At 44.4% G+C, this 15,013-nt stretch overlaps 1 protein-coding gene across 3 annotated transcripts in view; it reads left to right on the plus strand.

Annotated features, from left to right (window-relative positions):
- The first annotated feature begins 2,144 nt into the window (after positions 1-2,144).
- MYO5C (myosin VC) overlaps positions 2,145-15,013 on the plus strand; it is a 68,796-nt gene continuing 55,927 nt past the window's right edge. For all 3 annotated transcript variants that reach the window (XM_075006465.1, XM_075006466.1, XM_075006467.1), the window contains exons 1-2: positions 2,145-2,201; positions 13,754-13,864. In XM_075006465.1, the coding sequence (XP_074862566.1) occupies positions 2,175-2,201; positions 13,754-13,864 (138 nt within the window). In that variant the 5' untranslated portion in view covers positions 2,145-2,174. The remainder of the gene's footprint in view (positions 2,202-13,753; positions 13,865-15,013) is intronic.

Below are 15,013 nucleotides of genomic sequence, written 5' to 3' on the forward strand. Positions count from 1 at the left end.
ACCCCTGATTGTATGGGGGCAGGGGCCACATTCACTGATGTTTGGGGCTGTTGCACCTGGTGGAGAGAGGCCCTGAAGGGACCATCTGACCTGGTACCTCAGCTACAGCCCCCATGTGTCAATGTATGCGGGGGATGGGGGGATGGCCCTCCCTCCAGAGAAAGCTCCTGAAGAGACCTGTCCCTGGAAAGGATCATGTCAAGTGGTCCCTCAACTTTCACCCCCACCCTGTAGCAAGATCCATCACAGCAAAGCAAGCTTGGGACATTTGGCTCCATTTCTATAAAGCACTTTCTTTTCAGTGAACTGAAGAGCTTCCATTACTATTTGAAAGATGTCATACCACACCCACTGCGCTTTCAAGGGGGAAAAGTAGCTGAGGGACCAGTTGCAATGGCACAGTCACCTGGGTGATCCCAGGGCACAGATTCATTCTGGCATGTGGGTATGACAGCCCCCCGCCTGGTGTGCTAGTTGGCTGATCAGGCAAAAGTCATACCTAAAGGTATCACAGAAGAAGCTGTCAAAACAAAAAGCAGTCAAGTAGCACTTTAAAGACTAGCAAAATTGTTTATTAGGTGAGCTTTCGGGGGACAGACCCACTTCTTCAGACCATAGCCAGACCAGAACAGCTGTGTTAGTCTGTATCTTCAAGAACAACAAGAAGTCCTGTGGTACCTTCTAGACTAACAGATATTTTGGAGCATAAGCTTTTGTGGGCAAAGACCTGCTTCATCAGAGGCATGAGTGGTGGGGTGTGGGGTTCAGAGTCATATTTAAAGAGTGGGGTCCCAGTAAAAGAGAGGGCCAGAGCTGACAAGGTCTATTCAGTCAGGGTGAAAATGGTCCATTACCAGTAATATAGATCAAGAGAGGAGAAAAAACAAGTCAGATCACTCAAGGAGCGGGGGGATGTGGTCCACTGTCAGATTCTAATGTGGAGGTGTGAACTTCCATCTCAGAGATGCTCACGTATTTACACCAGTGATATCATCACAGGACCTAACATCAACCATCAGGAGCTCCTTTACCTGCACATCTACAACTATAATATGTACCATAGTGTGCCAGCAACACCCCACTGCAATTTACATTGGCCAAACTGGACACTCTCTATGTAAAAGAATAAATGGGCATAAATCAGACATCAGGAAGGGCAACATACACAAACCTGTAGGAGAACATTTCAGTCTCCCTGGACACTCAGTAACAGATTTAAAAGTAGCAGTCCGACAACAAAACAATTTAAAAAATAAAATGGAGAGCAAAATCTCTGAGCTGCAATTCATCTGTAACTTTGACTCCATCAACCAGGGATTAAACAGAGACTGGGGGGTGGCCACGCCATGACCCGACTAGGGGTTTGCCCCATTTACAGCCACTGATGTAGCTGCACCTGTGCAGCCCTTAGTGCTGATAGAGAAAGCTGCCCATTCCTGCCAAGTGAGATCAGCTCTGGGTGCAAATTGCTCCTTTCCTTGGCCCTCCTTGGGGCACACACCACTGCAGACAGGTTGGTGGCTGGCCACTGACTGTTTGCTTCAGAGCTAGCAAGGCGGAGAAGAGGACCCCTTGGCTACCACCTTGCTTGATCAGACCGACTTGGTCAAAATCGTGTGGGTGCAACTGTGCACCCACCTCTCCGCTGCTTTTCCGCCCAAGGCCCGCCACGTTCACCTGCCCTTCCCGGAAACACCAGCTCTGCTCAGAGGCCGACACAGCTCGGGCCACGGGTAAAGGCAGGGAAGCGCCACCTAGGCTGTGTGAGAGGAGTCGGGCGGCACCAGGGTTCCCTGTGAGCGGAGCGCGGGGCCGGCCGCCGGGCTGAGCAGGAGGGCGCCCCGGTCAGGGCTGCTGGGTGGTGCCCATCCGCACACGCCTGGGTGCGCGTAAAATTTAACCCGCGCATGGATGGAAAACGTTCGCGCGAGCCCTGGCGCTGGCCCGGGTGTGGAACCGGGGAGCCGGCCGGGGACCCCTGTGTGCAATGGGTCCCCTCCAAGCGGGGGCAGCAGCCCCCTCGCTTCCCTTCGGGCCGGAGCGGGCCGGCCACGGGGCCCAGCGGCAGGGCCGGCTCGGCTCCGCCCCGCGGGTGGGACACGCCCGGAGCTGCGCGCCGCCCCAGCCGGGAGCTGCCAGCTGCGGAGCGAGCCCCGCTCCGTCCCCGCGGCCCCATGGCGCTGGCCGAGCTCTACACGCAGGTGAGGGGCGGGCGACGGTGGGGGAACTTCGGCGCGGTCCCTCCCCCCACCGGGCGCAGGGCAGCCGCGGAGCTTCCCAGCTCGGTCAGTGGGGCTGGAGCCAGGGGCGAGGGGCGCAGCTGCCCTGGCTTGGAGCAGGGCCAGGCACCGCTCGGGGTCCCCGGTTTGCTTCAGCGGCGCCCCCCCAACCCCGAGTATGGGCTGCAGGGGAGCTGCCCCCCTTGCCACCCCCACCCCAGTCACCGGCAGCTCCCACGCGAGTCAGACAGCCCTGCTGGGGAGCTGGCTCTGCGCCCCCGGGCTGCCCACGGTGGCAGGAAATCCTGGGCCTCTGGCAGTGCGGGGAGGTTTGCTGTTGACTTCAGGGGAGTCCGATTCTTTCCTCTCCCCCCGTTATGTTTTTTCCCCGTGGACGCGAAGATGCTCCCACACTCACAGGGCTGCGGGGACCAGAGTATTGAGAAAGGCAGCAAATGGGGCAAGATTTGTCCAGGATTTCCCTGTCTTCCCTGCAGCACTGACTGTACCAGAGGCTGTTGAGATGCCAAAAAACCTGTATAGAAAAAGTTGATTTTTTTCCAATCGTTTTCACCTAAAAGACTGATTTTAATACCAGCCCTGGTTCTGCTTCAAACCTGGGACTCAGCAGGGCCAGTAAGGTGGTATTTGTGTAATTGATTTCAAATAGCTAACCATTAGACAGCTAAAATAAGGGCTCCCCAACAGGTACTGATTAACCTGCCTGGGTGATTTTTCCAGCTTGACTGACTGTCTGCAGAATTGCTGTCATAAATAAACCCAAACATTTACACGCTTGTCCAGCGATTCAGTGCGGCAATAATAATGTAGGAGAGGTGAAATACTGTTAGGAGTCATGAGACCTGGCCTCTGCACCCAGCCCCTGACACTGAAGTGAGATTTGGCAAGTCATGCCACTTCCCTGTGCCTTCCTTTCCCCCGCTGTCAGCATTACCCACCTTTATAATGTGTCCTAGATCCAGAAAAAAGTACTCTGTAGCTGCTGAGTGTTTGTTGCCACTATGAACATATTACTGTGGAGTCAGTGCTCAGTTCCAGTGAGTTTGCTTTGCTCTGGAGACAGCAAGTAGAACAGAAATCCAGGAGATCCAGTTTACTGAGGATTACCGCTGTACGAGGGTATCCTTGGGTGAAACTTCCTGGCTACCCATTTATGAGCCAAGAAGTTTCACTCAAACAGTCCATCAGAACTGACCAAGCGTGTTATGGTGGTAGCGAGCCAGGAGACTGGGTTTAAAGGTACCAATTTGTCTGATATCGTGTATGGAAAATGTATACCTAACACACAGTTGTGCTCCTGCTTAAGCTAGTGTGGTAAATCCCAAGTAACTCCACTCCAGTCAACAGAATTATGCTAAATTCACATAATTTTAAAAATAAGCAGGATTTGACCTCCCTAGCTCATTTAAATATTGATGATTCTTTCCTCCCAAGTGTCATTATAGTGAACAGCTATTCCATAGCTAAATGTAATTATTTTCAGTGAGCTAATGGGGAGGCTTAAAGAGTGAGCGAAATGAATATAATGTGTATTATTTTTGAATGTTTAGTTATTTTCCATTTAGTCCTTATAGATTTTTACCCTGACTATATCCAGAGCTCTGGATATTTTTACTTAACAATGTTGATTTACTTGTTATGTTGTTAAGGTTAAAAAAATAAACATTACTTAATAATTGTCGACACTTTTTAAAATATTCAGTTCTGTATATACTCAGTATTTTGAACAACCTAAAAAAAGAAATCTTTGTCTCAAGAGTCTTAATGTAAACCACAAAGATAAGGCCAACTCCTACAAATGCTTAGGTACAAGCTTAATTTTAAGCATGTGAGTAGTAAATTTAGTAATGCATGTGCTTAAGCGTTTGCAAAATAAAGGCTAACGGCCATCAATAAGACGATGCAAGAGGCAGCCCCTGGAGGTTTTAGCTTAGAATAGTCATTCAATCTTTCAGGCCTGGTCTACACAAGGGATAAAAATCAATCCCAGATCTGCAATTCTAGCCACACCGTTTGCAAAGCTAGAATCAACATATCAGGATCAACTTTCTTCTGTAGTATAGACCGCGGATCTTCTGGTTCACGCTGATGTCCCTTACTCTATGCATGCAGCCTTCAGTACCAGGGTCGATGGCTGAGCACAGAGAGATCGATTTTGCTGTGTCTTCACACACATGGCAAAATCAACCCCAGGAAGATGGATCGCAGCATGCCAACCCACCCCCCATAAGTACCGATGAACCCTCACTCTCTTCAGCCACTGAGATTCACTACTTTGGGGCCTGGTAGAAGTGCATCTTTATACATCTCTAAAACACGTTGTGTTTGTCTGTAGCTGTAGGCCAGGCATACGCTGTCACAATTTGTACAAAAGGATCATATTAGTATTTGCTATTTTAGTCACGTATATTAATTGAGTATTAGACTACGAACATACACACCAAAAAGTGTGGTATCCAGCCATGTATGGAAAATTTTAACAGCATAGCTAATGAGACTATCATCGTCTAAAACTCCTTATTTAGAGACTATATGTAGAGAGAGAATAGAGGGTGACAGGACACATCGGAATGCAATTAACATTTTTTTTTATAATTTGAAAAAAAAATTCATAAGCTGTTTCTGAACAGTTCATCTCTTTCTGCTTCAATATGGAATAGAAAAAGAAAGATTTATTACTTACTGTGGGGAGATATTGATTTATGCAGTTATGTATGTTTTAATTTGTTCAAGTTTACACATTCCAAGAATATGAAGTTTGTTCCTCAGGTTATTTTAAAAGTTCTGTCATTTATTGGCTATCAAATACATGAATTGAAGTAACCTAAGTAGGCTTTAAAATTCCTGAATCGGTGTTATGGAAGTTTGTAATATTGCTAAGTTGGAGGGGCATATAAGGCATTATTTATGCAGAGATGCCAACAAGCTAAAGTAGGCATTCAGACAATTTGAGCATAAGCACCTTGGAATACAGAATATCAGCTTTTGTCTTTGAGGTAAATTTTAAATAACTTGGTCATTCATGAAGGTAAAGAGGACATTTTATTCTTTTAAATGTAAACTGAATTTTTAATATAATTTACTTTCTGTTTTTGCCAAGTCTCTATAAGGTCATGGTAAATAATTTATTTAACTTTTTTGTTTAAATAACCAAAGTAAACATTATGCCTGCCTATTATTCATTTCTAAGCAAGTATCTCTGTTCTACCGTAGTACATAATGTCATTGCAAATTTAGATCTTTGGACTGACTGTATTCATTCATCTTATTACTTGCACATAAGTAATTCTTTCTGAATGGCTGAAATTCTTTTTGTGAAGCCAAAAGAACAAAACCTATCCTAGGCTCCTCCACAGTGTCATGCAGGCAAGGAAAGACTGGGTGTAACTTTAAAGGAGAATAAGTAAACTCTGTGTGTTGACTTGTAAGGTGGGGTTCAATTAAACTGACCTTAAGCTGACTAGTTTACATTTACCAATGGAGGCACCTGGAATTACAGGATCATTTTCTGAAGCATAGTTACTTCTGTCATTTTATTGTTTTCTTTATATGAGTAAGCATGGCTTTGTTTCTCACATATGATCGTGCTAAGGCTAGGCTGTTTAATTCTAGTAGAGTTGGTCTGGTTGGAATAATATTTATTAAAATGTTCATTTTAGGATATATGAATATGTATACAAATATCATAAATACCGGTGAAATGAGCATATGTAGCAATGATGAAAGGGGTCAGTCTAGTATTTCAAGACAAGGAAATAGTTAGAATGTCTCCTTAATATATCTTATCAAACAACTCATTTTATTTGGGTATAAAGTGTATTGGTAATTTGATTTGGAGGTATATCTTTGATTACTTAAGCAAAATATTTTCACTACTGTCGTTTGTAATTGCTCAGGAAAGGCCTTCGTGAATTTTCATATCTTTTTAATAATCTTTTCCTTATTTTGTGGGCATCACCAAATGGATTCTGATGAAGGATATAAGAAGTGTGAGTGGTGTTAACCAACTGATGTGTGTGATACCATCAAGTTTCTTGATAATGGCTGTGAGGGGTCAGATTGGGATGGGGGAAAGGTGGTAGTAGTCTTCCACGCTCCACTTTCAAAACAAATCACCAAAATAAGATGCTACTCATGAGATTATGCAGATATGCAAAATACAGTAGTTGTCACGAGTTTGCTCTCCTTTGATGGGGATTCTGTATGTCCAGAGGTTCTGATTGGCTCTTGGATACCACCAGGTTAGGGGAAAAGAAGTAAGTGATGATATGTCTCAGGCACCATCTCTTTGTGGTAGCTAAAGATGCGGGTCAGCAACCCTCCCTCAGTCTGTAAATGATAATGACTGGGTATCTGAGTTAACACTTCACTTAGATGAATGGGGCACCTCACAGATGTATTTTTCCAGGTTCTCCGCAGACTTACCTCTGCTTCATTTCCTCTCAGTTCACATTATTGAAATAAAAAAGCAGTCCTGTGGCACTTTAAAGACTAACAAAACAATTCATTAGGTAATGAGCTTTCATGGGACAGACCCTCTTCTTCAGATCGTTGCCTTACCAGAACAGACTCAATATATAAAGCACAGAGGTCCAAAAATTGTTATCAAGGTTGACAAATCAGAAAAACTGTTACTGAGGTTGGCACGTCAGAAGAGCAGAGGGATGGCAGGGGGGTGTAGGGTAGGGGAGTTAAGAGTTAGATAAAACATCAAAGTATGTAAAAGAGTCCTTATAATGGGTCAGGAGATTGCTGTCCCTGTTCAAACCACATGTTAATGCGTCGAATTTGAATATCAATGTTAGTTCTGAACATTCCCTCTGTCGATGGTTGTTAAAGTCCTTTTTCAATAGAACGCAAACTTTCAGGTCTTTAACAGAATGGCCCACTCCATTAAAGTGCTGGCTGACAGGTTTGTGTATTTGGAGTTTTTTGATTTCTGTTCTATGTCCATTCATTCCTTGTCAAAGGGTGTTTGCAGTTTGTCCTGTATACATCGTGTGTGGGCATTATTGGTACATGATGGCATATGTGATATTAGTTGAGGAATAGGAGAATGTGCCCATGATTCTGTCAGTAATGTGGTTTAGAATAGGTAGTTGGTCTTTTATGGTGAGTCGCAGTAGTTTGAGTTGGGGGCTGTAGGTAATGACAAGTGATGTTCTGTTATTGGCCCACCCGGAGAAGTAAAAAAAAAAACAAATCGACAGGGCCAGACAAATACCCAGAAACCAATAACTCCAAGATAAACCCAAAAACGCCAATAACAGAACACCACTGGTCATTACCTACAGCCTCCAACTCATACCACTGCAACGCATCATTAAAGACCTACAACCTATCCTTAATCATGATGCCACATTCCAGGAAGCCCTCCGTGACGGGTCTGTTCTTTCCTATGGACAACCTCCCAACCTGATGAGGATTCTCACTTGCAACCACTGGTTGTTCTACAATAAGACTGATCCTGGAACTTTTCCTTGCAACAAACCCCATTGCCAACTTTGTTCACATATCTATTCTGGAGATGCCATCACTGGACCTAACCATGTTAATTATAATTTTTCTGATTTTTCAACCTTGATAACAATTTTTGGACCTCTGTGCTTTATATATTGAGTCTCTTCTTGTAAGGCTATGATCTGAAGAAATGGGTCTGTCCCACAAAAGCTCATCACCTAATGAATTATTTTGTTAATCTTTAAAGTGCTCCATGACTGCTTTTTTGTTTTGATGGAATACAGACTAATATGGCTACTTCTCTGTCACTATTCACATTATTGAGGTTTATTTTAGCAGCATAAAAGCTAGAGACTTACCATTTTCTTTTTAATTGAAATTGTGGTTCTGGAGAGCAAGAAAGTGGCTTCAAAGAAATCCCTGTACTGCATATAGTCTTATACCAGCTATTCCTGAGACCTAGAAAGGTGACTTGAAAAAAGGGAGAATTCAGCCTCTTTTTTTTTATTTTTAATACACCATTTTTGCTGCTTTGTCACATAAGGCCATTGTTTTAAAATCCTTTCTGGCCCCGTTTTTAGAGAGTATTCCCATTGGGGTCCTTTGAAAGCTTGGACACCTCTAAAACAGCCTGGGAATAAGTATTCAGCCCTCCTGGCTATCCAAGGGGGTCACTGTTACAAAAGAGGAGAGACAACAGGGTCTGGAACCCACAAACAGCGGGAGACAAAGGGCATGAGCAAATGTTAGGAGCAAGGTACCCAACCATTTTACCCAGAGTAGCAGGAGGAAACAAGTATCTAGGTGACGTTTTGATCCTACTGAAGTCAATAGTGACTTCGGTGGGGCCAGGTTTTCACTTCCAGGCTTCTGTGAATAACTTTGAAAACAAGAACAAAACAATAATAATATGATTGTTTCTGTGCATGTTTCTCTTCTGGATATGCTATCCTAAGAGTGGCTGGGGATGAAGGAGAGCAGGTCCAAGGAAAAGTGAAGTGAAGAGCAAAGATTGACAGTGTTTTTTTTTTTCTTTTCTCAAAAGAAAAATTCCTTATTGCATTAAAGACCCAGGCGTGCATTGTGTCTGGACTTTGTGAATGAGCCTAAAGGAGGCTCCAGATCCCACAGAAATTTAATAGGAATTAGCGTCGTAATTCCTTTAGCCATGTTTGCAAATAACAGCCTAAATACTTTATTAATGTTGCTTTTCCACTGAAATAGTCACAGAAGCTTGTCACAGGCTCAGGGATGTTATGTCATAACAAAATGAAAGAGAAGTCAGCCATGAAACACTCTCTGTTAAGGTTGCATTACAGAATGTGGACCAAGATTTAGAAACCCTGCCCCAAGATTCTAAGAAAGAAAGGTAAGGGCAAACCAACAAATGCTCCTAATCTGCCCAACAAAATATTTTTAACAGGATGCCCATTCTCTATTATGATTTTGATGTTATGCTGAAACATTGTGGCAGAGACGGGTCTGGTCTTTCAGACGTGATGCTGGTGGATGAAACTTTCTGGAAGCGGTGGCATTATTTCATTTTGAAGAGTGTCTTTTATAGATTAATAGAACACTAGAACTGGCAAGAACCTCAAGAGGTCATCAAGTCCAGTCCCCTGTGCTCATGGCAGTGCCAAGCACCATCTAGATCATCCCTGTTAGATAGTTATCTGACCTGTTCTTCAGTACGTCCAATGATGGAGATTCTACAACCTCCCTATGCAAACTTATCCCACTAATTAACCACCTTGACAGTTAGGAATTTTTTTCCTAATTTCCACCCTATACCTACCTTGCTGCAATTTCAGCCCATTGCTCCTTGTCCTGTTTTCAGAGGCTAAGAAAAATATTTTTTTCTCCTTCTGTGTTATTGCTATATAATTTGTAGAGCTGAGAATTTCCAAGTCATTGCTTCTCTTTCAGTCTCCCCGTTATGCTGACAAATAGAGGTACTGATCACAGAACTAAAAATTAATGGTAGTGTTGACTTGATAACATTTCTAATAGGCAAATAGATTAAAATCCCGATCAATAACATCACAGACCCCTGGAACTGGAAGGGATCTTGAGAGGTCACCTAATCTTGTCCCTGGGCTCGTGGCAGGACTAGGTATTATCTAGACCCATGGTGGACTGCGTGACAGTTAATGCGGAGTGCCCACAGGCACAGCTTCCCGGCAGCTCCCAGTGGCCTGCTCACCATTCCTAGCCAATGGGAGCTGCGGAAGGCGATAGCCTTGTGACCTGGCACAGCTCCCATTGCAGTTCACTGTTCCTGGCCAGCCATTGGGAGCTGCAGGGGGACCATGCTTATGGGCACTCAGATTAAACAAACTGTCTCCTAGCCCACCAGCCAGGAGTGCAGGGGTGGGGAGGCTGACCGTATCTGCTGCCCCATGCCAGGCCCTCCCAGCAATCCCCAAAGTTGCATCCTTGAGGGATGGGGTGCCATGTGGACAGCATGCTGGTGGTGGGAATGGGCGGGGCACACCCCCTGGCAGGTCTTCCAGGCCAGACTGCAAATATGCTCCAGACCCCTAAATGACCTGTGACCATCATCACAGTAGTCCGTTCTGGCTTTGAAATCTATGAATCCGTATAAATAGCGTCTCGACTGTTAGGATGCACACATTGGACATCTGACAACTTGGTAAGCACAGTAGTGCTTGTATGAAGTTTTACACCTTCAAACTTGTACAGTGTTCTTGATTTTACAACCAGAAAAAAATTCGAGAGTGTTTTTTGAAAAAAAAAGTTCATTGCATGAGGACTCCATTAAAGTGTGAGATCTGCGTCCTGGGTGATGACAGTGTAAATCTAATTTTCACAGTTCTCTTAGCTATATAATTTTTTCCATAATAGGGGGACGGGGAAGTCGGTGCTCAATTACTGGCTCCAAAAGCTTGACAAGGAAAGTTCAGGAATTAGGAATGAATAATTTAAAATGTAACAATAATTTCAAACTTTATATGGTGTGTTATTTTGCTATGCTTCACCGAAGAGTTATTTGTTTTGTTCAGAGAACAATAGCAAGAATCCTGTGTTTTATAATTGGTAATTGTTCAGGAGTTCATGTTTATAATATAATTGCTCTCAGCAAACAGCATTTGCCCCTGCACTAGGACAGCCAGTCTACATTCAGAATATCAAAGTTGTTATTTCAATGCACGCAGTGGTATTGATTAAGGAACAGCACTGATTTTCAGCATTTGCGTTGGTTTCCTCTAGTGAAGGCTGATGGTCAGCTATGGTGGCCTATTAAAATACAGGGCAATCCTTATATTATTTCTCTTTCTTGAGTTTGGGAGGGAGAGGGTGAGCTTTAAAGGCAAAAAGAGCAGCTGTAGGAAATGGGAGACCAATCTGCTGCCGTATATAATCATAAGCACTCCCATTGACCTCAGTTGAAGTTTTCTGGGGCAGGAAAATCCGGTCCCAAGATCCTATTTTTGTCACTGCCACATAGCTATCTTAGGTTAGTTACATAACCTTTCTGTGCCTCAGTTATCCCATCTATACAATGGGCATGATGATCCCTACCTGAGAGGCATATTTTGAAGCTCCATTCTTTTAGGCTGTGGCTATACTTGGCCAAAACTTCGAAATGGCTATGCCCATGGCCAAATTGGAGAATACTAATGAGGCACTGAAATGAATATTCAGCACTTCATTAGCATGCTGCCTGCCACAGCACTTCAAAAGTGCCGCATTTCACCCATGCACAGCTCTTCTACATGGGGGACCCCGCAGACTTCAAAATCCTCTTATTCCTATTAGCTATTCCTATCGAGGTCTGTGGGGTCCTTTCGAAAAGGAACCCCGTGTAGAGGAGCCGTGCATGAGCAAAATGTGGCACTTTCAAAGTGTCGTGGCTGACAGCATGCTAATGAGCTGCTGAATATTCATTTCAGCACCTCATAGGTATTCTCTGATTTGGCCATTTCAAAGTTTTGGCCAAGTGTGGCCACAGCCTTAGCACTTAGAGCAGGGGTCAGCAACCTTTCCAAGGCAGAGTGCTGAAGTTTGACCTTTTGACCTCTATGTACAGTCCCAGTGCCAACGATACTTTTTAAAGTCACTAATAGCTCTAATTACAACAGCTTCATTAATAAATTAAAATGTAGAGCTTTACTATTTAGGTGGTGGCTGGTAACCCGACCTCTTAGTTTAAATGAATCAATAGAAGAAGGCAGTAGAGCTATAAAGAGGAAGTCACACACGGGCAAATTTGTAGAGAGAGATCATTTATACAAAAGGACTTTTCCTCCAAAACTTCTGTTCCCTGACTGCTCTCAGAGGGGGGGTGTACTTTAGATAAGCTTTTTGCCACCTTCGCCGGTTTCTAGTTTTCTTGTTCTTCCAGTGAAATCATCATCCTGTTGTGGCTAACATCAGTCTGTTGCTATGGAGATGAGTATGATGTCATAAACAAAGCATTATGACTTCACAGTAGGAAGAACAGATGGTTTGTGCCAGAGCAAACTCTAGTACAAACAACAGAGATAATCATACCTTTGATAATTATTTAAAGAGGCAGTGGAAATCGTTAGAAGCGTAGAATGCGTTTGGTTCTAAATGAAGTTCTCTAATAAATGCAGAGTAGTTTAGAGGAGAGGGAGAGCACATGCCCGTGGTGGGCAACTTGTGGCCATCAGGGATCTATGTGTGGCCCATGGCACATTTTGTTTACCGTTGCCCAGGAGCAGGGTTGCCAGATTCTGCTGGTTTTCATCCACGTACTTTATTAATGCCAGTAGGAAAAAACTAACATGCACATAAAGCCGGGGCCTATAAAGCAAGGTGTGTGTGCTGATTGCACACAACGCTGAGTGGGAGAGCCATGTGCTCCTGCGGTTTAATTGGCACATCCCGTAAATTCTAGGTACGTAAGCACAATACACAAAATCACCCTATCCCAGGAGACCGTCTTGATTCCAACAATCTTGCAGCCCACTGAGAAGAAGGAGGGCCACTTATGCAGCCCACTTGCTAGCCAAGGTTGCCCGTTGTTGGTATATACGTGTACCGATGGCAACTGGACTACTTTTGGTTTATAGAGGAACACCAGCACTGCTTAGCCCTTAGATCCATGATGAAAGCGTATTTAAGATATACAGGCATCACAGCACGTGTATACATTGCTAATACTTTGCACCTAAGTAGCAGTGTTACTTTTGAGGAGCTCAGAACACTTCTATAGACATTGTTGCCGAACTCCTCTCCAAAGAATTTTGTTCATTTCTTTAAATATACAAAAACTTCCAGCTCCGCAGCCCACATCAAACCTACACTGCTTTTAGGGTAGAATGCTCTATCTCTGGGACTGAGTTAAAACACTTGAAGCGTGAAAGGTTCCTGCTGCGCCAGCTGGCCTTTTGGGAGCTGGCTGCCTGGAAATAGGGAAAACAGCCACAGGCTTTGAAGTCTGTCATCTGGGATCAGAGAGATTATTTTGCAGAGCTTGTTCTATAATCATGTAAAAAGAAAAGTAATTATATAAGCATTTTCTTTTGCAAAATTACAATGAAAGTAATTAGATGGGTATTTTCTTTCGCAAAGTATTTCCTTAGTTAAAACCCTTATGTGTATTTAAGGAAGTGATCATTTAAATCCTACCGAATAAGATTCCTGAACATCAATACTTGTAGTGCGTGCTCCTTAGAATCAGAGCTTCTGCCATAAGCATGATTTTACTTTCTTCTCTCAAGTGAGAGTGCCTGTATTACCTGGAAAGCAGCCTGGTGCCAGCTCTGCTTCCTGTTATCTGTTCCTGCTTAACTTGAAACACTGGTGAACCAGCAGCTCTGAGACCTCTGGGTAATTGTGGGTGCACTGCTTGCCTTTTTTACAAATACACGTAAAACATAAGGAATTTTCCATGATAACACAGTCCATAGTGGAGCCAGGACTAAAACCTCAGAGTTCTGCCTCCCAGACCTGTATTTTACCCCTCTGATCATATTTAAAAAACGTCTGGAAAATGTGTTGTTAAGGTAGTTGGTTCCTTAAATAGTCTTAGAGTTAATGTTTATCTTGTTCTACTGCTGTAGTACAACAGAGTTTGGATCCCTGACAGCGAAGAAGTTTGGCAGTCTGCTGAAATCACAAAGAACTACACAACAGGAGACCGCGTGCTTCACTTACTCTTAGAAGACGGAACTGTAAGGAAAAAAATCAACCCAGTTATTTCAATATTAATGAGTCACTGTATCAGCTCACTGCTCTGTGTAGTCCAATATGCTGTTTTTGACTGTGGCCATGAAGGGGTCATGCAAGGACATGGTAATATAGAATGTGGGGCTTCCTTGAGCTATGTGGCTCAATCCATAGAGGGTTTTGAAGGTAAGGACCTGGGTTTCTAGACCTGAGGGGGCAGGGGAGAAAGTGACTTTATCTCATTTATGTGTTGCCTGGCTAGTCAAAGATTTGTGGTCAATTTGAACTGTCATTAGGAGCTAACTGAAGACTGGCTGTCTTTAGTCCTAACAGGCCATTCCAACTAATGGGATAGCAGTGGATAGGGGCAATCCAGCTACAGGTTGAACCTCTCTAATCCAGCACTCTCTCATCCAGCAACGTCCGTGATCTGGCATGATGTTAGTCGTATGACCACTTATCCAGGGCGGGGCCAAGTTTCCCATTGTCCCATAAAGTTTGTTTCCAGCCACCAGTCCTGGCTCTGTGTTCTGTGCTGTTGTTTAGCTGTAGTTAATCCCTAAAGCCGTGTCTACACATGCACAAAAATTCGAAATAAGTGGCCCTTTTTCAAAAGAGTGGGAGGAGCGTCCACACATGTAAACCCGTCCTTTGAAAGCAAATTGAAAGAACGGGGCACAGACTTCAAAATCCAAACCCCAATCCCGTACCAGGAAGATCACTCCCTTTCGAAGTAGTAAATTGAAGAGTACGTGTGTAGACGCGCCACAGTCCGCTCTTTTGAAATATGGGTCAGCGAAGGTGCCGGTCAGCTGGAGCACGGGGCCACTCCAGCCAGCAGCAGCGGGGCTCTATGGTCCCTGTGTTCGGATGTCTTAAAGCCGCACGCACGCAGGAAACCTGTGGCAGGAAGCTGAGACCGTGGTAGGAGCAGCCTGCACACGCGCTCCAGCCCCACGCTCCAGCCCCGCGCTCCAGCACCAGCATGGCCAGCAGCCAGTCCCCCCGCGAGCCCCATGCCTCCCCCCAGCCCCCACAGGGTTCCCAGGGGGAGAAAAAAAAAGGGGCCTCCTCCTGGATGGAGCGGGAGCTGTGGGACCTCCTCGGCCTGTGGAAGGACGAGGAGGTCCTGCACCACATGGGGGTCAAGCGGC

Source organism: Carettochelys insculpta, chromosome 12, assembly GCF_033958435.1.
Source record: "Carettochelys insculpta isolate YL-2023 chromosome 12, ASM3395843v1, whole genome shotgun sequence".
Classification (NCBI taxonomy): Eukaryota; Metazoa; Chordata; order Testudines; family Carettochelyidae; genus Carettochelys; species Carettochelys insculpta.